General features: G+C 38.3%; 2 protein-coding genes across 12 annotated transcripts in view; one reads left to right on the plus strand and one right to left on the minus strand.

The window, feature by feature from the left end:
• The window catches only part of LOC113065002 (transducin-like enhancer protein 4), a 36,011-nt gene extending 18,368 nt beyond the window's left edge, over positions 1-17,643 (plus strand). For 2 of the 4 annotated variants that reach the window (XM_026236090.1, XM_026236094.1), the window contains 16 exons: positions 1,996-2,058; positions 3,912-3,986; positions 4,297-4,474; positions 5,393-5,409; positions 6,903-7,037; positions 9,909-9,962; positions 11,145-11,303; positions 12,485-12,617; positions 12,699-12,868; positions 12,945-13,021; positions 13,587-13,836; positions 13,923-14,170; positions 14,252-14,399; positions 14,642-14,792; positions 14,916-14,992; positions 15,268-17,643. In XM_026236090.1, the coding sequence (XP_026091875.1) occupies positions 1,996-2,058; positions 3,912-3,986; positions 4,297-4,474; positions 5,393-5,409; positions 6,903-7,037; positions 9,909-9,962; positions 11,145-11,303; positions 12,485-12,617; positions 12,699-12,868; positions 12,945-13,021; positions 13,587-13,836; positions 13,923-14,170; positions 14,252-14,399; positions 14,642-14,792; positions 14,916-14,992; positions 15,268-15,375 (2,043 nt within the window). In that variant the 3' untranslated portion in view covers positions 15,376-17,643. The remainder of the gene's footprint in view (positions 1-1,995; positions 2,059-3,911; positions 3,987-4,296; positions 4,475-5,392; positions 5,410-6,902; positions 7,038-9,908; positions 9,963-11,144; positions 11,304-12,484; positions 12,618-12,698; positions 12,869-12,944; positions 13,022-13,586; positions 13,837-13,922; positions 14,171-14,251; positions 14,400-14,641; positions 14,793-14,915; positions 14,993-15,267) is intronic. The other 2 variants (XM_026236093.1, XM_026236092.1) reach the window with 2 other exon arrangements.
• Positions 17,644-18,379: 736 nt separating this feature from the next.
• Positions 18,380-24,662, minus strand: part of LOC113065003 (transducin-like enhancer protein 1) — a 28,503-nt gene continuing 22,220 nt past the window's right edge. For 6 of the 8 annotated variants that reach the window (XM_026236097.1, XM_026236099.1, XM_026236102.1 and 3 more), the window contains exons 8-20: positions 23,612-23,673; positions 23,259-23,354; positions 23,089-23,133; positions 22,845-23,006; positions 22,486-22,612; positions 21,370-21,554; positions 21,208-21,287; positions 20,826-21,075; positions 20,492-20,739; positions 20,263-20,410; positions 19,844-19,994; positions 19,653-19,729; positions 18,380-19,195 (exon numbers count right to left, since the gene is read on the minus strand). In XM_026236097.1, coding sequence (XP_026091882.1) covers positions 19,088-19,195; positions 19,653-19,729; positions 19,844-19,994; positions 20,263-20,410; positions 20,492-20,739; positions 20,826-21,075; positions 21,208-21,287; positions 21,370-21,554; positions 22,486-22,612; positions 22,845-23,006; positions 23,089-23,133; positions 23,259-23,354; positions 23,612-23,673 — 1,739 coding nt within the window. In that variant the 3' untranslated portion in view covers positions 18,380-19,087. The remainder of the gene's footprint in view (positions 19,196-19,652; positions 19,730-19,843; positions 19,995-20,262; positions 20,411-20,491; positions 20,740-20,825; positions 21,076-21,207; positions 21,288-21,369; positions 21,555-22,485; positions 22,613-22,844; positions 23,007-23,088; positions 23,134-23,258; positions 23,355-23,611; positions 23,674-24,662) is intronic. The other 2 variants (XM_026236103.1, XM_026236100.1) reach the window with 1 other exon arrangement.

A 24,662-nucleotide genomic window follows, 5' to 3' on the forward strand; every position in this document is an offset into this window, starting at 1 on the left:
TTTGCTTTGCTCCTCTTGTAGGTATTAGAGTGCACTTAGAGGTCTGCTGTGTTTCTATCACCGCAAATACTCCTCCATTAGAGAGTGTGTGTGTGTGTGTGTGTTAGGGGGAATCGCAGAGCCTTTCCACAGGAAGAAAAGAATGAAAAAAACAGTAAAAGAGAATAATGGCTGGAGTATGAAGGTGGATGGTGACTGGGCACCGTGAGGAATGCTTTGAAAAGAACGTGTGTGTGTGTATGTGTGTGTGTGTGTGTGTGTGTATGCAACTGAAAGTAATTAACTGTTCATGTGTTACAGTGTGTGTGAAACACTTGTCTGCCTGTCTGTTGTTTTTCTTAGCGAGACTATAATTAAACGTGTGTGTGTGTGTTTGTGTGCTCTGTTGCAAGGAGATTGAGACTATTCAAGCTATTCAGCCCTGAAGAGCCCTCTCTCTCTCTCACACACACACACACAGAGAGCCCAGGAAAATGGCTGAATGAATCAAACTCAACACATACACAGAAACACACACACACACACACACACACAGAGAAACTAAACATATATTTTTTTTAAAAACTTGCCCATGTAAAACTAATTGCTTCAAGTCTATGTGGTTGCTGGGTGTCGCTAGAGCGTTGGTTACCAGAAGGTCATGAGATGCTGTAAGTGCATTGCTAGGGTATTTTGTATGGTTGTTAAAGGGATAGTTCACCAAAAATGAAAACTTGATGTTTATCTGCTTACCCCCAGGACATCCAAGATGTAGGTGACTTTGTTTCTACAGTAGAACACAAACTGAGATTTTAGCTCAAACCCTTTGCAGTCTGTCAATCTTATAATGTAAGTGAATGGGAATCACGGCTAAAACATACAATAAAACTAAAAAAAAACTTGTGACTATACATTGTTGTGTAAAGACACAAAACAATCAGTCTGTGCAAGAAACTGAACATTATTTTACATAGTATTTTTCACCTCTGATGCACTGCAGTGCCTGAACTGTACTGAACGTGTCCTCAAACCCTGTCTGCAGTGAGGCGTCTTCTTCTTCTTCTTGCTTTACGTGGATCACAGACTTATAAGTGCATTACTGCCACCTATCTCTCAAATGGAACATTGATACTCTATCTACAATCTCAATTGGGAGTGTCAATGGTCCATTTGAGAGATAGGTGGCAGTAATGCACTTATAAGTCTGTGATCCACTTAAAGCAAGAAGACGACGCCTCCAGATTCCAATTCACATCCATTATAAGACTGACAGACTGCAACGCTTTGAGTTAAAATCTCAGTTTGTGTTCTACTGAAGAAACCTTTAGTCAAAGTCATAAGGTATCAACCTCCTTATTAGACTGCTGATTTCCTGCAGGGATGGGCAGTATTTCAAATGCACGTATTTGAAATACTATTTTGTATTTAAATACCTTGGGGAAAAGTCTAATGTATTTTGTATTTAAATACATTTAATCTTAGTAATTTTTAGTTTTTAGTATTTTTGGATACTTGTTGATACAGGAAATCAGTGGTTTAATAAAGTGGTTGATACTTTACGTATTTTGAAAATTCTAAAATACGCATATTAAATGTTTAGTTTTAAATGTGAAGTATTTTGTATTTCAAATACATTTATTTCAAATACTGCCAATCCCTGCTGTGTTTTTTTTTTTTTTTTTTTTTACTATTTCTATGGTGTTCTGGGTGGTTACTAGTGTGAGGTATAAGTGTTTGTTATTTATTTTGTTTTTTTTGTGTCATTCGTGTTCTCAAAATTACAATTAACCTAAAACTTCCATCCCAGCTGTGCTAAATGGCCCTCATTTCATTATAATCTGTCATTCACTTTCTCTGTTTTATGTATCTATTGATGCCTATCATTGACTTGAATATAATCTAAGCCTAAGCCATTTGTGGGCTTGGGAATTGAGAGCCCAGTGCAGTTGTACAAGTTTATCACTGTCACTGTTTTCTCTTCTAATCGAGCTTGTGTATGTGTGTGTTCTCTTGCAGGCGGAGATCGTGAAGCGACTCAGTGCTATCTGTGCTCAAATCATCCCTTTCCTCTCTCAGGAGGTATGCTGACAGTGATTGACAGCTCATCAGGGTTCTGGGGTCTTCTCCCACAGGCGTACCCACACACACACAAACACACACATTCTCTCCCCCCTCCCCGTCAAACTGATTCACCCTCAGTATTGCAGACAGCTTCTAGACTTTAACAACACCATCTCAAATCTCTGACTAAACAAGGATTGCTGATATCCTGCATTTTTTTAACAAAGACGCAAACTCCTGCCACATTCAGTTACCAAAAGTTGTCTACGATGACTTGATGAGCTCAGGTTTCATATTCAGCTTGAGTCTAGCATCACCGTTTGCTTTATTAGCAGTTCTGCTACTAGCATTACAAGCAGACTCCAAAGTGAAACCATTGGTGGAACCAGACGTCCAACAATGACTCACCTTTCAAATGAGTCAAAAAAAAATTTAAAAATAAAAGTTGTCTTCACTTATGCATTCTCCACTTGTTCCAAACCTGAGTTTTGTGCTTCTGTTGATTACAAAAGACGATATTTTGAAAAATGCTGTTATCCAAACAGTTGGAAGTAAAAAAAGCGTTGGGGTTTGATTCCCCGGGAACACATGATAGGAAAAAAATTTATAGCCTGAATGCACTGTATGTCGCTTTGAATTAAAGTTCAAAATTTTAATTAAATTTTTAATTTAAAGCTCTCATTTTCTACATGTTGCTAGTTTCTATAAATTTGCATGAAGGGTATAAGGAGAGCTTCATCAGAAACTCTTGAGATTCGGCCATTATCTTTCTAGTTTTGTTGTTGTTGTTGTTGTTGCATTAGTATGGATGGCTGAGACTGGAATGGTTTGTTTTGTGTCCCAGCACATTCAAAGCTCCAGTTCCCTTGTCGAGGAGCCATAGATCCACTGCTATCTTCAAAGCTTTGGAGCTGCAGTCCTCTGGAGTCTACAGTGGGCAGCATGAATGCACACTATGACTTAATACAACTCACCTTTAGAGTTCAAAACGAAATGGAAAATGAGAAAGGATTAACATCATTTCTCCCCAAAATAATTTCAAGCACATTATCTCTCTCTCTCTCTCTCTCTCTCTCTCTCTCTCTCTCTCTCTCTCTCTCTCTCTCTCTCTCTCTCTCTCTCTCTCTCTCTCTATATATATATATATATATATATATATATATTATTATTTATTATATAATATTAAAGTACATTATGTTAATTTATAATTAATTATTATTATTATTATTATTGAGCATGATGCTATAATCATCTGGTTAAATATTGTTCATTTAAATTTTAATTAAGCAAAAATATAATCTTTATTTTCGACGGTAATTTGTCAATTTTTCTTCTTGAGATTCACCCTCTAATCAGCCACAGTTCTGTTATTTACTTTTATTGTAGTTTATGTAACACTTTTGTAAATAACATCTGTTTACTGTTTATTATTTTCATGCAGCCTGTTTGTAAATATAACCTTTTATATAATGTATACTGATAGAGCTCCCTCCCTTTCATTTGAGGATAGCTGTGGTCCAATAAAACGTCTGGATTGGATCCTCATTTTAAATGAGGAGGATTTATTTGGGCAGATGAGCAATAAAAGATCAGGCAGAACTGTATTGATTAGGAGGTCACCTTTAGCATTAGCTTGAGTTAGTGTCTGCTGACGGGGAAGGGCAGAGTGATATCTCTGTCAATACTGACTGTGTGTGTGTGTGTGTGTGTGTGTGTGTGTGTGTGATGGACAGGGATGCAGCCAGAGAGTGTGAGAGAGATGGAGGATAAATACGAGACATTTTTTACTTTAATTCACATTTTATTTGAGTGTGTTTGGGTTTTTGTGTGTATACTGCATCTCTGTCTCACCATGTATCTTTGTGTTTCAGCACCAACAGCAGGTTGTTCAGGCGGTGGAGCGTGCCAAACAGGTCACCATGGCAGAGCTCAACGCCATCATAGGGGTGAGTGACCTCTGACCTCTCATACTGATAGATATTTCGGACAGATAAATAGATGGCTAGATAGATTAAAAGTTTGATGGAGGTTAAGAGAGAGAGAGGCTGACTGGAGCACTTATGGACTGCTGTATTTCTATGAAGTTACATTTCTTAGTTACTTAGCTACTTCCTATGTAGTTACATTCTATATTTATAGATCTGAAATTTTCTCCTAATCCTATCAAAACAGGAACCTGGGTTGGTTCCATCCATCCATCTCCGTGTGTTTCTGTGCATGTCTTTATCTCTGTGTCTTCGTCTGTCTGTTTCTCAGCAGCAGCAGCTTCAGCACCTGTCTCATCACACTCCAGGTATTCCTCTTACTCCTCACCCTTCAGGTCTGTCTCTGGGGGGCACATCAGGGCTGCTGGCCCTCACCGGAGCTTTGGGAGTCTCTGCCCACCTGGCCAACAAGGACGAACGCAACCACCTAGACCCCGAGCACCTGCGAGGTGAGTGTCTGACTCTGTGTGCAGTTTTAATATCACAGATGCATGGTATAATTAAATAATAATAATAATAATAATGAATTAAATGTATATATCCTCTTTAAAGGAATAAGTCACCCAAAAAAGACAATTTGCTGATAATTTACTCAGGCAATGCAAGATATAGGTTTATTTCTTCATTAGATTTGAAGAAATTTAGCATCACATCACTCGCTCACCAATGGATGCTCTGCAGTGAATGGGTGCCGTCAGAATGAGAGTCTAAACATCTTATAAAAACATCACCCTGAGTTTGTTTCTTACAAACATGCTGCGATTGTGATGTTTTTATCAGCTGTTTGGACTCTCATTCTGACGGCACCCATTCACTGCAGATGATCCATTGGTGAGCAAGTGATGTGATGCCTGAATTTCTCTAATTCTGATGAAGAAACAAACTCGTCTACATCTTGAATGGCCTGAGTTGGGGTAAATTGTAAGAACATTTTCATTTTTGAGTGAACAATTCCTTTAATAAAGACTTCAGCAAGGCACAAAATGCATGCAACTGGTAAAGTTTGTTAAAAATGTTTATTGACAAGCATTAAAGAAAGCATGATAAGAGAGCGATGGTGCAAAAGTTGGCCTAAAAAACACAAAGTGAAACACATAGGGTGAAATAACAACGAGGGTGTGTTGAGTTGGTCCAATAGATTGCATAGACTTCTGAGAAGCCTTGAAACACTATAGACTGAAGGCCAGAGGGGCGATTTGCTCTGGGAGCGCAACACAATGGATGTATTTTTATTGTACCCTGACTGAAATTTTCAGCATGACCTTGGCTCGCTATGGAATTGTTGTTATTATTATCTAGACTGACGTCAATCCCCAACCCCTCCTTCTCTTTTTCTCTCTCTCTCTCTCTCTCTCCTTGGCTCCCAGAAGGTGCACCCAGCAGGGTGAGTATCAAACTTGTGTGTTTATATGTGTATATGTGTGCCTCTACCCCACTGACTTTGATAGACGACTCCAAAAACAAGATCATAGTCTTATTGGCTGCATCATAGTCTTAAAGGAGCAGTTCACGTGAAAATTAATCTACCGTATTTTCCGGACTATAAGTCGCACTTTTTTTCATAGTTTGGCTGGTCCTGCGACTTATAGTCAGGTGCGACTTATTTATCAAAATTAATTTGACATGAACCAAGAGAAATGAACCAAGACAAATGAACCATGAGAAAACATTACCGTCTACAGCCGTGGTGCGACTTATAGTCTGAAAAATACGGTAGCTAGCTTGTTACCATCATGTCGTTCAAAATCTTGACTTGTATCAGCTGAGAAAGGTCACATAATCAGAAAATAATGATTTAAATGCTATAATATGTCTTTAGGAGATTTGAAATATAGTGAAAATCCTTTGTTTCGTGGAAAAAAATAAGCAATTGAATTTTGGGTGTACTGTCTGTTTAAAAAAATCTATTATATACCTTCAGAGTCCACCAAAGAATATAAATATTAAAACGTTTTTTTTAATCATTTTTTGATAATAAAAATAATGTTTTCTGTAATTCTGTGAAATATAAATTCAGAATTGCGAGATATAAACTCTGAATTGTTTTTTTTATTGTAATTCAGATTTTAAAAAGACAGTAAAAATTTGCGTTTGTATTTTTAAACATGTAAACGTGCTTCCATAGGACTTGGCTTGCATAGGAATGAGTCCGAGGAGAAAGAGTCATAACAGCCAAGTTCTTTGAGATGATTTCTTATTGCTTACTTTAGAGGAAGTAAATGAAGGAATCAAGAAGGAACGGTCTTGAGTGAGGGGGAGTGAAAAGAGAGAGAGAGATTTTGGAGAAAACAGGTTTGTTTGAGAGAACTGGGCTTCTTTGTGCACTTTTTTTTCTCATCTCAGTCCAATGCACGTCCTGTTGGCTCATAAACCTGCACCGTTGCAGAAAACGAAGTGTTTGAAGTCACTGATTTAAGACCGGTTTCGCTGTACTCCTCATAATGATGAAACTTTAAAAATGGATAGTTGACACTGGATGGTAACCAAATGTTTAGGGCCGATTCGGTAATTCAGTATGTTTTATGTTTTTTAAATTGCAAAATAGTGCAGGATTAATAATTCGCACAAAAATTACTTGTTATCATTTACTCACCCTTATATAGCTTTACCATACAGTGACCTTTTTTAGAGACCAAATATCATAATTTACCTTTAGAATCCCTTCAGCACAATTCAAATATGGTGCAGGGTCGACATCATGAGGTTTGGTTAAGAGACACTCGAGAAACAATGACATTTGATGTTGTTGACTTCTAACACAAAGCCATCATACAGCCTCGGAACAATGAACTATTCAGTGAACTTTGCACAACCTTAGCTTTTTGATGGAAATGAGACCGTGTGTGTGTGTTTATGCTGTGTTTTCTGTCTGTATAGAGTAAATCAGTGTCGTCTACTGACAGTCAGGCAGCGGAGGATCGTCAGGGTCCGTCAGGGGTGTATCCCTCACAGGCCAGCAGTGATGCCAAAAGGAGACGGTGTGATGAAAAAGACGTCCTCCCGTCTCACTACGTAGGTTTTGTATCATGATGATGACATCATACTTGTCTCAGTCCCACAATTAACTGTGTAAACTGTGTATTCAATTGGCATCGTGATGTTATTTTTTTATTTTGTCTCAGTGAAATCTTATTTGATTTTATTTACATTTTATTTGATTGATTTTCCTGTTGTTGTTGTTTTTTTGTTGTTGTCTCAGTCCCCATGCAGCTTATGAGTTATCTGATAATAATGATCGCAACACTTGCATAGATGTCAAAATTTTAGTTTAGAACATGATTAGCATTTTGCAAATTTATTCCTTATATATATATATATATATATATATATATATATATATATATATATATATACAGTCTTGTTCAAAATAATAGCAGTACAATGTGACTAACCAGAATAATCAAGGTTTTTAGTATATTTTTTATTGCTACGTGGCAAACAAGTTACCAGTAGGTTCAGTAGATTGTCAGAAAACAAACAAGACCCAGCATTCATGATATGCACGCTCTTAAGGCTGTGCAATTGGGCAATTAGTTGAAAGGGGTGTGTTCAAAAAAATAGCAGTGTCTACCTTTGACTGTACAAACTCAAAACTATTTTGTACAAACATTTTTTTTTCTGGGATTTAGCAATCCTGTGAATCACTAAACTAATATTTAGTTGTATGACCACAGTTTTTTAAAACTGCTTGACATCTGTGTGGCATGGAGTCAACCAACTTGTGGCACCTCTCAGCTGTTATTCCACTCCATGATTCTTTAACAACATTCCACAATTCATTCACATTTCTTGGTTTTGCTTCAGAAACAGCATTTTTGATATCACCCCACAAGTTCTCAATTGGATTAAGGTCTGGAGATTGGGCTGGCCACTCCATAACATTAATTTTGTTGGTTTGGAACCAAGACTTTGCCCGTTTACTAGTGTGTTTTGGGTCATTGTCTTGTTGAAACAACCATTTCAAGGGCATGTCCTCTTCAGCATAGGGCAACATGACCTCTTCAAGTATTTTAACATATGCAAACTGATCCATGATCCCTGGTATGCGATAAATAGGCCCAACACCATAGTAGGAGAAACATGCCCATATCATGATGCTTGCACCTCCATGCTTCACTGTCTTCACTGTGTACTGTGGCTTGAATTCAGAGTTTGGGGGTCGTCTCACAAACTGCCTGTGGCCCTTGGACCCAAAAAGAACAATTTTACTCTCATCAGTCCACAAAATGTTCCTCCATTTCTCTTTAGGCCAGTTGATGTGTTCTTTGGCAAATTGTAACCTCTTCTGCACATGCCTTTTTTTTAACAGAGGGACTTTGCGGGGGATTCTTGAAAATAGATTAGCTTCACACAGACGTCTTCTAACTGTCACAGTACTTACAGGTAACTCCAGACTGTCTTTGATCATCCTGGAGGTGATCATTGGCTGAGCCTTTGCCATTCTGGTTATTCTTCTATCCATTTTGATGGTTGTCTTCCGTTTTCTTCCACGTCTCTCTGGTTTTGCTCTCCATTTTAAGGCATTGGAGATCATTTTAGCTGAACAGCCTATCATTTTTTGCACCTCTTTATAGGTTTTCCCCTCTCTAATCAACTTTTTAATCAAAGTACGCTGTTCTTCTGAACAATGTCTTGAACGACCCATTTTCCTCAGCTTTCAAATGCATGTTCAACAAGTGTTGGCTTCATCCTTAAATAGGGGCCACCTGATTCACACCTGTTTCTTCACAAAATTGATGACCTCAGTGATTGAATGCCACACTGCTATTTTTTTGAACACACCCCTTTCAACTAATTCAACTAATTGCCCAATTGCACAGCCTTAGGAGCGTGCATATCATGAATGCTGGGTCTTGTTTGTTTTCTGACAATCTACTGAACCTACTGGTAACTTGTTTGCCACGTAGCAATAAAAAAATATACGAAAAACCTTGATTATTCTGGTTAGTCACATTGTACTGCTATTATTTTGAACAAGACTGTATATATATATCTGTTAAATACACTTTATTTTATTGTAGCTTTTTTGTTTTGGTTGGAAGTATTTTATTATTATATTATGTTAATTAAGTAATTATATCACAATACTTAGCTATGTTCTGAGTTCAATAGAAAAATAGAAAAATTGTAATTAAGATAACTGTATATAAATGTATAATTATATAATTAATCATAAATCAATCTAATTTAAAAATAATTGTATATTAAATAATATTAATGTGTGTAATTATAATTAAAATATCAAAAATAAAATGTTATTTTAATAGTAAAATGTTTTTATAATAAATACATTAATATTATATAATTCTTGTAACACTTTTATAAAAAATACTTATGTAAACTTTATATTTTATTATATCATTATTGCATTTATATAAATATATATCAATAAATACTTATGCCTAATGTATAGGTATTATCTCTTTTTTATAGTACAATCGTTTATCATAATTCATAAAGCTCAACAACCCATCAGGTGTAGCATTTATCAGACACGCATGTAGGGAAGAGCTGGATGTGACCATCCGGGCGGGTATAATTAGGGGGATGATGTCACTTTAGGGCGATGGCAATAGGAACATCAGGACATGATCACATCAAAGCCCTGTTGCCATGGCAACAAAGTGCGTCGTCACCCCCTGATTCCTAGAGATGGGTGAAAGAGGACAGTGAGATGAGCATGAGCCGTGTGAGAGCGATGGACAAGGTAGTGTTGGTGTGATTGGTCAAATTGGACACAAAGGGAGGGGGACGCGGGACAGGGGAGCAGTAAAAGTACACTGCAATACTGGACTGTATCTGATAAATATCCTGTAGGGGTATATGTTTTTGTGCCTGTGTGTGTCATCTAACACGGTTTTTCTCCTGCCTGTTGTCGTTTAGGACAGCGACGGAGACAAGAGCGAGGACAATCTTGTAGTAGATGTCTCGAACGAGGTCAGTTCACATGCACTGTTAAATTAACATTGGTGAAAGTCTGTACTTACATGTACAGTAGTGCTGTCAATCAGCATCAACTGAAAACTGTAAATGATTGGATAATTCTATTAATTGCTTGATATGCTGATTAAGTGATACAGCTATCTGCATATTTCAATAATTGCTGAGAAAAACCATCAAATATATATAAAGACATTACTGTGGTAAATGACTAGATTAGACAAAAAGTGGAGTTAGTTGATAGACTGCATTGTTTTTTTGCTATTGTTCAGATGGTAGGAAAATACCGAATTATGGAATTTAGATATGGACCAGATCGTGCATAGGCTACAAATAAAATAAACTAAATGATTGTGTTAAACGAACTGCCCATTTCTTGTTAATGTTTAGCTTTGCCTTGCTTACACATCAAAAAATTAACTGATTCTTATTGTGCACAAATCATTGCTTCATTCAGCATATTGTTGCAAAAATAAATTGTTTTCATAAACATTAATAAAAAATGCAACTTTCTTTGCTGGTGAATATTAACCCAATCCATAACTAGAGACCAGAATATAATAAAGACTTTGGGCTGGACCACAGCAAACACCGAAAACACTGTAGCATCGCATTGGTATGTCTTACACCGACTTAAATCTTCATGACAAATTTGTATTTGATTGTAGAACAACACTAACAAATGCATTTCATCCTGCAAAACAATCCTATTGATTATTATTATAATTTCTGTGTAATTATCATCCATTTCAAGGTGAAACATTACAGTTCTGTTTCTCAATTACTGGACAAATATTGAACATCACTCATATTTATTAAACTGCATTCATTCAGTAATTGCTGATAATATCACCGGCGACTCAGGATTGTTTTCTGCTGCCGAGCGTCTGGAGTCAGCGAGCCCTGCACTATGCTTTTATTATCATTAAGTCACCCCCGCTGCATAATTAACACATTTAAAAACATACAAATGATCTGAATTCGTGCAATATCCCACATCTTAAACGGATCAGACCTTGTTCTGTTGCAAGTTAACAAAAATAACTGTTATTTCGAACAAACCCTATTAACTCATACCACACCATCTAAAATGTCAAAAGAAAAGTTCACACATCCGGATGAAATCGAAGTGCGCTCATGTTCTTGATTCTCCTTAACTCTTTGACTCTGTGTTTTCAGGAGCCGTCGTCTCCTGTAGGCAGTGCCCCTCTGTCTCCACATGGGAATGGTTTGGATCGAGCCCCGACCCTGAGGAAAGAGCTCCCAGGATCCCCCAGTCCCCCTCCGTCCTCCCCACCGCACAGTCCGCCCCCCGGCAAAAACAAGGACACGGCACAAGTACCTTTCTCAGACACCTAATATGCCAGAATTAAGCCCAGTTCACACCAATAACGATAACTATAAAGATAATGATATTAGCGACAAAACCAGTGAACGATATTGTCTGTTTATTCTAAGCACACGTGCGTCTGCCGCCTTAAATTCTCGTTATAGCAGGATGGATTCTGATTGGCTGTCAATGTTTGTGTCATTCATCAGCTGGAAAAAATCGTTCTGAAAGTGATTCCAATGATATGGTTTCTATGTGCCTTTATCATTATAGCTGTAGTGTGGACTCTGCTATTCTTTAATATTGAGAACGATTTTTAGAACTATATCTTTGTTGTTATCTTTATAGTTATCGTGGTTGGTGTGAACAGGCCTTAAATATTGCTTAACTTTGTCTCTATCAGATGGTCATAATTAATATTATATAAACATTATTATATAAGCAGAGTTTCACAGTTGTTTTGTAATGGTGTTACTAAAATTATTTCGATTTGTGTGTTTTGTTATTTTATAAATATCAACATTTAAAAAAAGAATCATAATAATGGTAAAATTATTTTAAATTAGATTTGCAGATTTAGCCAAATTTGTCTAGTTTGGTACAGTGTTGTTTGTAGTTACTGATAAAATTTTAATAATACATATTTTCAATATAATACATTGAATATCGACTAAACAAATAATCAGAATTCTGATGTTTTTGTAGGATTTTATTGGATTGAATTAAATTACATGTGCTAGCCAGATTAAAATGCTGGTTTGTAGTTATTGTTAAACTTATTTTACATCAATTAAATTTTTATGTTTATTATTATTATTATTATTATTAATTATTCATGTTATTATTAATAATATACATTTATAAAACAATTTATTATTCTGAACCAATTTTAATTAAACAAACTTTTTACTTTTTAAATAATAATAATTTTATTGTTTATTATTATTTAATCTATTTTGACAATAGTAATACATAGAATATCAGTTTAACAATCTTTCAAAAGTCTGAAATTGTTGTAGAATTTTATTTAATGTATTTCATTGTCTGATGTCTGAGGTGGGGCAGACCAAAATCTTTTCTTCTTTTTTTTCTTTTTTTTTTTTTTTTGCTGGGGATGCATATTAGTGTTGCTATATGTCATTCAACATTATAACAAATAATAGCATCTGTCTCTTGGTTCTGTTGGCAGACAGAAAAATCTCAGTCGCCCTCCTCTAAATCAGGCAGTTCTTCTCCCTCTCACCATGACACTCTCACACCGGGGCCCAGCACTTCCTGTTTACGCCTGGTCAACAAACCTGCCTCCTCGGCAGACCCTCTGGGTAAAATGTGGTCTGTTTGTGTTTACAGTGAACACATGCTACAGTTCAATGAAAATAATTGTTTAATTGTGACTCCTGTAGCTCTGCGGAGTCCCTTGACCATGATGCCCGGTTCTTACCCGGCTCACTTCGGGGTGGTGTCCCACGCTGGTCTTAACGGAGAGCTGGCCAGCCCGGGTGGGTTCGGAGGCTCACTCACCCTCTCGCCCCAAATCAGTGCTGCAGCCAGTGCCTACACACGCAGCCCTATGGTAACTGTGTTTCTCAATCTCTTACAACAAAAGTGCACACAAAAACATTCTGATGCTTGAATACTCTCCTCTACAGGTAGCGTACGAATCTCGTTCACATCTTAGGCCATCAGGGCTGTCCTCCTCTCTGCCTGGCTCCACTGGTGGCAAACCGTGAGTATCTGCTTGGTTTTTGGATGGATCTGTACAGCGATGGCCAGCATATAGACTGAGTGCTTTTGTTTGCCGCACTTGTAATACAATTCCCCCTCAAGTCCCCCTCTGACAGCTATGGCGAGAAAACCACTTGAATTCAGGCAAACAGCATTTTAAGATGGCAAATTATTGCCGCAACCACTGCATTCACAAAAAAGCAAACATTTCATAATTATGTTGTCAAACTGCTTGAGATTTGAATCAGCTCTTATTCTTATTTTAAACAAGTCCTTTTACCATTTAACTTTTGTCCCTCTTAAGTCCACTTATAATCTTAGTCATGGTTTATTGCACCAAAATCAGTCGTGATTTCGTTTTTCATGACCATTTTCCGTCCTCTATCTGACCCTTAGATTTAAACACTAAAAAGGTTTGTCAATACGATAAAAGTCAGTGGGGTCCGTTTACTTTCATTGTTCTGACAAAATAATCTTTTAACTGTCTTTTGTGTTCAGCCGAACAAAGACAGTCCAGCTTTCAATTTTTGAATTCACTTTAACGTCCACTTTATTCCCGCCCCCAGTGCTTACTCGTTCCACGTGAGCGCAGATGGTCAAATGCAGCCGGTGCCCTTCCCTCCTGATGCCCTCCTCGGCCCTGGCATCCCTCGTCACGCCCGTCAGATCCACACCCTCAGTCATGGAGAGGTGGTGTGCGCGGTCACCATCAGCACCTCCACGCGTCACGTCTACACTGGCGGGAAAGGCTGCGTCAAAGTGTGGGACATCAGCCAACCGGGCAGCAAGAGCCCGATGGCCCAACTGGACTGTTTGGTGAGATCTGGCTCATGTTAAACTCTACTTATAGTTGGTGCTCTCCATCCTGGTTTGACTAACTCATTGTCCTTTCATCCAATCAGAATCGAGACAACTACATTCGTTCATGTAAGATTCTCCCAGATGGACGGACTTTGATAGTTGGGGGCGAGGCCAGCACGCTGTCCATCTGGGATTTGGCCACGCCTACTCCTCGAATCAAGGCCGAATTGACGTCCTCGGCTCCGGCCTGCTATGCTCTGGCCATCAGTCCGGACAACAAGGTCTGCTTCTCCTGCTGCAGCGACGGGAACATCGTGGTCTGGGACCTGCACAACCAGACGCTCGTCAGGTATCTACAGACCCCTTCTGGTGAGATTTACCACGTTCTTCATCCCGAAGTCATGTGATGTCCTTGTGTCGCCCTCTATAGGCAGTTCCAAGGTCACACAGATGGAGCCAGCTGTATCGATATTTCCAACGACGGGACCAAACTGTGGACAGGGGGTCTGGATAATACAGTGCGCTGCTGGGACCTGAGAGAGGGTCGACAGCTGCAGCAACATGACTTCACCTCACAGGTACACTGGAAATGTACTTGAATATTTCAGAAGCAACACAGGATATATATACTGAAAGAAAAAATCTTAATCAAAACATTCTGGTAATGCTGTCATGAGTCATCCATAATAAAATCGAAACACTTATTGGTAGCATAAATTTAGTTGTGCCTTTTATATTCAGCTTTTATGGACTAAAGGTATTTTGCAGGCATATTTTTATGTGTTGGACCTTTTATAGCACCGTTTTTATGTGGTTGCAGATCTTTTCTCTGGGTTATTGTCCTACGGGCGAGTGGCTTGCAGTGGGGATGGAGAGCAGTAATGTGGAAGTGCTGCACGTCTCCAAACCAGACAAATATCAGCTGCACCTTCACGAAAGCTGCGTTCTCTCGCTCAAGTTTGCGTACTGCGGTACGAGTCAAACTGCCTCTGCTGCCCTTGTATTCCTATGGGCATTCATTATTTATGAATATTTTAAAAAGGTGCTATTAATTAAATAGCACAAGATGTGATTTAAATGTCTTTTTATTTCAGGGAAGTGGTTTGTTAGCACGGGAAAGGACAATCTGCTCAATGCATGGAGGACGCCGTATGGAGCAAGTATTTTCCAGGTTTGTTCCAAACCCATGCGACTCTCTTTCTTCCTTAGAGATGTCTTTAGATATCCTAAACCTTTAACTGCTGCTACACTATTAACATATCAGAATAATAGAGCAGCTGTGCGCAGACAGGAAATGGCGATGGAGAAAGAACAAAGCTTGTTTCGAAAACGAGACTGTTGTTGTTTCAGAATCTCAAATCATTGCACGCCTCTCTTGTGACAGTGAGATTCAGCTGGATCTTATAATTTGCAAATATGTCTCATTTTGTCTCTCACTCTCTCCAGTCGAAAGAGTCCTCGTCCGTCCTGAGCTGTGATGTGTCACCAGATGACAAGTATATTGTAACTGGCTCTGGGGATAAGAAAGCCACGGTGTATGAGGTGGTGTACTGAACACAAAGATGGACGGATGGATGAACAAACAATCATGGATGGCATGGCGGGCAACCATAGCTCTTCTGTTTGTGCTCCTTATCTAGTCACAACCATTTGAGAGATAGACGGAGGCTTTGTTCAGAATGGCATACTTTTCATACTTTTATGCAGAATGTATACTGAGCACAGTATGAAAATTTTCTTTATACATAAAATACCTAGTTGACGTACTAACAGTGCTGGGTATTACATGTAATCTAGATTACGTAATCCGATTCCAAAAAGTACTCATAATTAGATTATAATGCATTTTAAAATGCTCTTAATCAGATTACATGATTACATAATAGTCACACAATGGCATTAAATTATACATAATTTAGAGATTTTTCCTCTTTCCAAAAATTTTGTAAACAGAAGTCAGAATACATAAGTAAAATAAGTAACCTAGATTGTAACTAACTACAATTTTGTAATCTGTAATCAATAATGAACTACAATTTGCACTGCATTTGCACTTACAACCCAGCACTAAAAAATTTGCCAAAATGTTATGTATAAAAGACTATGTGGCATACGTTGTTGCTACATCTGTAAGAATTTTTTAGCAACATATTTTACTGGACAACGACATTTGGACTAAAATTGTAAATGAACAAAGTGGACAGCCCTCACTAAATTAAATGTGCAACAATGTACAGTAGCATATATTACTATACATCTTAACATTCTTTTGTTCTTATATTACATACTTTTTAAAATAGTATGTAGTACACAGTATATAAAGAGAAATATGCAGTGTGCTGGTATTCCATTATGAACCTAGCGAGTAAGTGGGGAGGAGATAATTAGAACAGTCTAAATGCTAAAAAAGGAAAGCCCTACAGACAGCTGGTATTCAGGGAGCTTCTACTTGCAGAAATACCAAAACCAGACTATCATTTCATTAGTCACAAACTCTCTCCTTCAAGAGAGCACAACATCTTCCCTCCGGTGAGAAAATACAGTTTTAAAGCTCCTGGCTCATGCTGGAGCATCTCTGGATGAACACGATATGGGCGTACAAACCCAACCCAATTAGACATTCATGTGGCAAATCCCAGTTGAATTTTCTAACCTGCATTTAATTTCCTCCTTCCACAAGTCGGTGTGTAATGAGGAGCAAGGGTAAATCATGCAGGATTCGTGTGGCAAATATTCACAACCACGACCGTTATTCGTTTTAATTCCTGTGGATTACCATACAGATGTTGTGCTCATTTGCGGTTTAATGCTCATTTTCATGTCATTAATTATCTTTTAGCTTCGCATGGGGAAATCTTTTCGTGAATGTTCTACTCGAGTAAGATGATGCAAATACCTAAATATTCAAAATTAGAGTATGGTACAAGTAATAAAAAAAACTGTATGAATTGTTCAAATATATACAGTAATGTTATGTTTAAAGCAGAACAATTAATAAGAAAAATAGGTTCAGAGAAATAAATCATGTAATCAACACAGCATGGAACAAAATGCAGTTGTCTATATTGAAGATTATATTATAATAATTGAAGTATTGCAATGTCATGCAATTAATTTAAATGCATTTTTTTTCATACCTGAATTCTTCACAAAGTAAACAAGGGCAATGCTTGAAAATCTGAGAGGTCCTAGCACATAGCCCTGTAGCACTCCATTAGTAAGAATAGCTGTGGTTGTCAGCCTGACCAGGAATGTTCAGCGAGAGGCTCTACAGGATTCATCGATCACATGCACCAAACATCCTGCTGGGAACAGATTTTTCTTTTTTAATTAGTTTTGTTCTTTTTTCTTTTGATCTATAAAGCTTTTCTCAGCACTGGATGAACCATTTTTTGCTTGTGAACAGGAGTTGTATTATTAGGTTCTTTCTCTTTTTTATGGCAATAGTAAGCAGTGTTTCTACAGTGATTTTATCAGTCTTTTTATTATGCAGAAAGTTTTTTTTCTTTTTTCTTTTTTTTGAATAGCTGAAAATATGGCTGCCTGCAAACAGTGGCATTTGTCCGTTTCAAGACAGACCGTCTCTACTGCGCAATCTGTCTTTGACATCATGCTATCTGAATATCTGTATCTATCTACACTTATATAAAGCATTGTTTGTATTCTGAGAAAAATGTTCACCGTCACAATTTTGTTGAGGACGCTCTCTCTCGAAAGCCAAGGAACTTTTTCGAAGGTATCGTTGTGAACTCCCTGTAGCACTTCCCATGTGATGTAAAAGACATGTATACATTGACAAATTAAACTTGTGGTCATCTTTAAGTTGTTGAGTTCTTGAGAAGTGGTTCAATATCAAAGAATAATTAAAAAAAGGTTATACAGACAAACTCATGTTAACGGAAAGAACCTAAAATTGTATTAAATATAATTTATTTTAATTATATTGTTGTTTGTTTCATGCATTTTCAAAAAGCCATCTAATCAGCAACAGGACGATTACAATTAATGAATTGAATACATTCACATTTGTACACATTTAAAGTGTGTACAAATGTGAAAAACTTCCTACGGGGAAGTCATGGCCTAATGGTTAGAGGGTTGGACTCCCAATCGAAGGGTTGTGAGTTCTAATCTCGGGCCGGACGGAATTGTGGGTGGGGGGAGTGCATGAACAGCTCTCTCTCCACTTCAATACCACGACTTAGGTGCCCTTGAGCAAGGCATCGAACCCCCAACTGGTGTGTGTGTGCGTGCGTGTGCGTGATGGGTTAAATGCAGAGCACAAATTCTGAGTATGGGTCACCATACTTGGCTGCATGTCACTTCACTTAAAGTGCATGTAAATATTTGCATTGGTTTTTGGTTCTGCATATTTTGTAAACTTTTTTTTAAACTTTGAGCCTTCAAAATGGGTAAATAATTAAATTAATTTAATATTTAAATTGTATTAAAATTTGTGTATTTACCTACTAAGTGCAGCGTAAAAAATAAATAACGAAATGAATTATTTACATCAAAGAAGATTCTTATCTCTAACTCAAGTACCCAACAGTATGAATCATTTGGCTTTTAAAGAGCTTTATTTACAGTTCATACATACCATGTTTGCAACCAAAGTCAAAATTATTTTCAACATGCTCCAACATACAGTATTCACGTGATATGACGTTAACTGAGTGTCTTTATAGCCATTTCCCTGAAGTCAATGAAACACTTAAATCCAGAGCCTTCCTGTCCTACATCATGGTCCATTATCTTTTACATCATCCATACAATCATAACACAGAGCCGAGATCAGGTGAGCTTTTAAAAAAAAAAACGATCGATGAAGTCATCTCGGGCCAGTCCTTTAGGTCTCGTCATAATTCATTCATACGTGGCTCCATAATCGTCCATTTCCATGAAAATTCCGAAGGCTAAAAAAATAAGATTTCTTTTACTATTATTCTCACTACAGAGGTTTCATCTTGTTAAAAAAAAGGAAAGAAAGATAGATAGAAGAAAAAGAAAAGAGGTCTTTGGAGAAATCCCATGTTTTTGAAGCTAGGCTACCAGCTTTCCTCACAGCATTAAAAAAAACAAGGCCAGATCTGAAGATCCACCATCTGATCCTGGAGTCGAAAAGAACAGCCGTACCGCTGTCCATATTCACGTCCATAACACACCTTTTGTCTCCCAATTCCGAGACAAAATGATGAATCTGTTCTCCTCCATCCAATCAGTTTCAGTTTCTCATTTGATGAACAATGTTTTGAACACATTCAGTTTAGTAAATGACTTCATACACAGTAGCCTTCTTATCTCCTGAACCAGTGACGATGAATTGGTCATCAGGAGAAATGTCACAGCTGAGGACAGACGACGATTCCTTAGACTAGAGACAAAAACAAGCATTTAGTTAGTTCTTTCTGGCGTTAGACAGCACTGCTGATCTGTATGTCCTCTCTATCCTGATAAAGAGAACAAATATAAAGTCTATTCAACAATGAACATTTATTTTCGACACACTGCGACAATGTCATAATAAAAGTCTCGATCTTAGTGACAAAATGCCAATTTAATTATCAGTTAAATTGTGCTATGATTAAGCAATATTATACTGTTACACAGTTTTTTAAGCGGTTCAATTAAACCATTTGAATGAACCACCACAGTAAATTAAAACTGATTGGAATTTAGCACAATACCAGTAGTTTTTGGAAAAATCAGCTTGTTACTGGAAAAGCTGCAGCATTTAAAGCTTACTTAATGTATTTAGGTTAGTAGTGTCACTAATTTAAGTTAATTACAACCTCAGCACTGCAGTATTTATAGTCTTCTCCAAACATTACCTGGAATATGCTTGATCCATATGGAGTTCGCCATGCATTCAGCAGATTATCTTTGCCTGTGCTTACAAACCATTTACCTGCAAAAGTTAAAGGTAATATTTCACGTACAGTCCTTCAATTAAACAGCCATGTTTTTCTATAATGCTCAACCAATTTCGAAGTAAAAACAAAATTAACAAAAATGTATGTACCACAGTAGGCGAACTTGAGCGAGAGAACGCAGCTTTCGTGAAGGTGCAGCTGATATTTGTCTGGTTTGGAGACGTGCAGCACTTCCACATTACTGCTCTCCATCCCCACTGCAAGCCACTCGCCCGTAGGACAATAACCCAGAGAAAAGATCTGCACGCACAAATAAACACATGATTTCATGCTAAAAACCAACACAATTCATTTTCATTCTGATATCTGAACACCCCCTAACCATCCTGATCCAGTCTTTAAGCACCGAGGCTATGTTCATATCAATCCAGAGAGTCTAAAAAAAGCTAACCTTCCGTCTCATTTTGGACAGAAGGCCAAAAGATTAAGAGGAATAACATGCACCTTTGAAAAAAATACTACTTTTCCTATGTTGCTTCTGAAATATTCAAGTACATTTCCAGTGTACCTGTGAGGTGAAGTCATGTTGCTGCAGCTGTCGACCCTCTCTCAGGTCCCAGCAGCGCACTGTATTATCCAGACCCCCTGTCCACAGTTTGGTCCCGTCGTTGGAAATATCGATACAGCTGGCTCCATCTGTGTGACCTTGGAACTGCCTATAGAGGGCGACACAAGGACATCACATGACTTCAGGATGAAGAACGTGGTGAATCTCACCAGAAGGGGTCTGTAGATACCTGACGAGCGTCTGGTTGTGCAGGTCCCAGACCACGATGTTCCCGTCGCTGCAGCAGGAGAAGCAGACCTTGTTGTCCGGACTGATGGCCAGAGCATAGCAGGCCGGAGCCGAGGACGTCAATTCGGCCTTGATTCGAGGAGTAGGCGTGGCCAAATCCCAGATGGACAGCGTGCTGGCCTCGCCCCCAACTATCAAAGTCCGTCCATCTGGAAGGAGCTTGCATGAGCGAATATAATTGTCTCGATTCTGATTGGATGAAAGGACAATGAGTTAGTCCAACCAGGATGGAGAGCACCAACTATAAGTAGAGTTTAACATGAGCCAGATCTCACCAAACAGTCCAGTTGGGCCATCGGGCTCTTGCTGCCCGGTTGGCTGATGTCCCACACTTTGACGCAGCCTTTCCCGCCAGTGTAGACGTGACGCGTGGAGGTGCTGATGGTGACCGCGCACACCACCTCTCCATGACTGAGGGTGTGGATCTGACGGGCGTGACGAGGGATGCCAGGGCCGAGGAGGGCATCAGGAGGGAAGGGCACCGGCTGCATTTGACCATCTGCGCTCACGTGGAACGAGTAAGCACTGGGGGCGGGAAAGACATGTAAGTAACATTTAGTTTAAGATTCTACTAAGGACATTTGAGTTGGGGCTTCCAGAATGGAGTCAATTTGGCAACAACAGTCAAACCATTGGGAAATAGCATTGGAAACTCACGGTTTTCCAGAAGCTGCCGATTGCAGGCTAGCAGGTAGCCCTGGTACCCTCATATGTGTGTGAGGAGATTCGTAACCCACCTTGGAAACCAAAAAAGCTAAATTGCAATTAAATCTCAAAGGCACAGGGTAAATGTAACAGTCTCTGTGTTTTTTCTCTCACCACAGGTGAGCGTCCGTATCCAGCAGCGGCGGCGGCTGAGCCGTTCATCTGAGGAGGGACGAGATGAAGACCGGCACCGTATCCTGCGGCTCCAGCCAACTCGCCGTTAACTCCTGGGGGAGGAAGGCCAAATGCACCGGGGGGGTATGCACCCTGCACCCCCAATGGGTTTCTCAGACCTAACGCTAAGAAATCCAGAATCAGAGGTTAAGAAGAACGAGTTTAAGACAGATATATAAGTTAAGAACTAGAAATGCAGAACATACAGGCAAGGTTCCTTTCTCAATGCTGAACCATATTATAAATTAGCACTAAATTAGACAAACAAATGGGATGAAAAAACATTTTTCATAATCTGGCATTAGTATCAAGTAATATGACACTAGTATTAAGTAAAACATTTTTATAAATATCAAGAACATTATCATTTACCTAATGAATTTGATTTGACATGCAAAACTTTTTGCATCAAATATTTACATATATACATTATATATATATATATATATATATATATATATATGTGAGTGTTTGTGTGTGTGTGTGTGTGTGTGTATATATATATATATAATTTTTTTTTTGCTTGTTTTTAAAGAAATAGTAATAAAAGAATATGACTAAGTACTATATGTCTTTAATAGTAAAAAACTTTTTTTCTTCTTTGAGAAATAATATAATTTCAAACCTTTTTATTTTATTTTTTATTAAAAGATCATAGCAAACTACTTAAGTTTATCCAGAATTTCTTTTTTTTTAAAAACGTGCATATACTAATTAATGTTGTTCAGTTGCTTTGACGCAATGTATTTTGTTTAAAGCGCTATATAAATAAAGGTGACTGAGTCGTTGTATGTATGAATTGCATTTTTAATTTTAGAATACATTAAACGATCCTGAAAAAAAAAGTGTCACATCATATTGACTCATTAATAAGGACACAAGCTAAGCAAGATGATACAATTAAAACAAGACATCCTTTCAGAAACAGGAAGACCGCTACTGCCCTCTGCTGACTGACTAGCCATCAACCCTCAAAGACATTCAAACCTGGTTAAATGAAAAACTCTACAATTTCAGTCACTAAAGACTTGGACTATCAAGATAACAGGATCTTACCAAGAGGGTCAACGCCAGGCTTCCCAGGAACAGGGCGAAACTGCGGAGGAACGCTGGGACCTGGGGTGGATGACTCTTGGGACATGGGTGTGCCAGGCTTCATCCCTGGAGTGCTGGACTTCTCTCTCTGGAAGGTTAGGAAACACAATTACACGCATTTATTATTCAGCGGTAGCCAACCTCGTTTTTAGGAGCTTGACAGCAAAAGCAAGGTGAGGGATGTGTTTTGCTGCAGAAGAAAGTGCATCTTTTTGTGCAGGTTTGAAAAAAAAGTGAAGGGCATTGCTAGAATTTAGCTCGGGGAGGGAGAGGAACTTGTTTGCTAAATGAGGTATGCATTTGTTTAACATCAAACGTACTGGTGGAGGCTCCTTGCTGCGTGAAGGGGAAGCAGCACTGCTGGAGGAAGCCAGCGAGGTCGGACTGGCCTGGGGCAGAGGCTCCTTACGGGAAGAAGGGAGTTTATCTAATCCGTTCTCTCTGGAGGAGTACGACTGCACACTCCTTGGAGAAGAAGGGTCCTGAGGGAACACAATGCACATGATGGATTAATCAGGGGAAAACACGCTCAGCCTTGTTTTAAATTCTTTAACACAAACAGACCTCGTCAACGACCAAATTGTCGTCGCTCTTCTCTGCATCGCTGCCCTGAAAGAGAACACGCTTCAGTTAAGCTACTCTTTATTTATTCCCTTGTGTGCTTAAATCAAATAAAGATCATGTGGATGATTCATAAAAGGACGATGCCGATTTAACATCGAAAGAACACTTACGTAATCGGTCATAAACTCCTTTTCATCTGCTTTTCTCTTTTTTCCGTTGCTGAGGTAGTCTGAAGGCCTGCCTTTGTCTCCGTTAGAGAGTGAACTCTGGAAGAGGAAGAGGAGAAGATGAGAGTGGAAAGACAGAACGGCGGAGAGAGAGGCAGAGGATGTGCGTGTAAGTGTGTGTGCGTGTGAGCGAGAAGAAAGAGATAATGATGTAGGAGACGAGGGATAAATCAAATCAGCTCCATAACTGCTGGACCCACAGGCAATAGAGACACCTAATGCCTGACAGTCTGCACTGAGAGGAGCTCAACTAGAAAGAGACAGAGAGAAAACGGACGGATACTACTGATACTCACTGGTCCAGGTTCACGGTCTATGGGGATCATGGGAAAGGCAGGTAAACGTCCCCGTTGCCAGTCAAAACAAACCAAAAAACAAACAATGTGACTATGACGGTTAGACAAAACTCACTCTTACACCAGACAAAACAACTAGCACCCCACTAATAATAACAAAAGCAAATTCCGTCAAATCCCACTCTTTCATGTTTCATTGATTATATACGAGATGACACATTTGATGTCTATGATATTTTAATCTGCTTGTCTAATTATTTATTTTTTTAACCCGATTTATCATTCGCCAAGTCCAAATGGTTAGGGTGAGTTGACGCTTGTTTTTTTTATGCTGATCTTCGTGGGCAAATCTAGTTATTTAAATAGTTATCTAGCAACCCGCACCATATTCACTCGTGTTCAAGTCGGTGGATTTGTCACATTGACCAATAGAAATGTCACTAATGTGATCAAAACTATAAATCGAACCACTTTTCAGAAAACATCTCTTGCATCAAGCCTCATGATTTATAAATCGTGTTTGTAACAAAAAAGTACGGGATGAGTAATAAACGTACATCATTTATCAAAATAAAGCCAACATTGCAATATGGCTTAACGTGATTATCAAAAAGAGTGGCACAGCTTTTAAATGAGCTGCTCATTAGTGCTCTGATTTTACAGTTGTTCAGTAAAATAAATGATTTATCTTCATTTATTTTTCGGAGATGTATTATATTAGTAACATCTCTTCATGTTCGTTTATCATTTATTTTATAAATAATACTATAATACTTATCAAGACAAATAAAATAAATCACATTCTTGGCCAAATTGTACAATCCTACCAATGCAGCAAACTCAGTTTTTCCTCTTTTTTTCACATTTCAAAATTGCTGTTTTATAAAAAAACAGGACAAAACAATGTTAGTAGTCCTAAACACTAAGGTACTAAAATGTAACAATTCATGCTAATAGATTAAATAGTACACACGGGTAAAGAAAGAACGAGTGACGAATGTTCGAAGCAGTTACAATAAACGGATGTACTATAATTCATGCATGCGTTTAC

The sequence above is a fragment of the Carassius auratus genome, chromosome 47 (assembly GCF_003368295.1).
Source record: "Carassius auratus strain Wakin chromosome 47, ASM336829v1, whole genome shotgun sequence".
Taxonomy (NCBI): domain Eukaryota; kingdom Metazoa; phylum Chordata; class Actinopteri; order Cypriniformes; family Cyprinidae; genus Carassius; species Carassius auratus.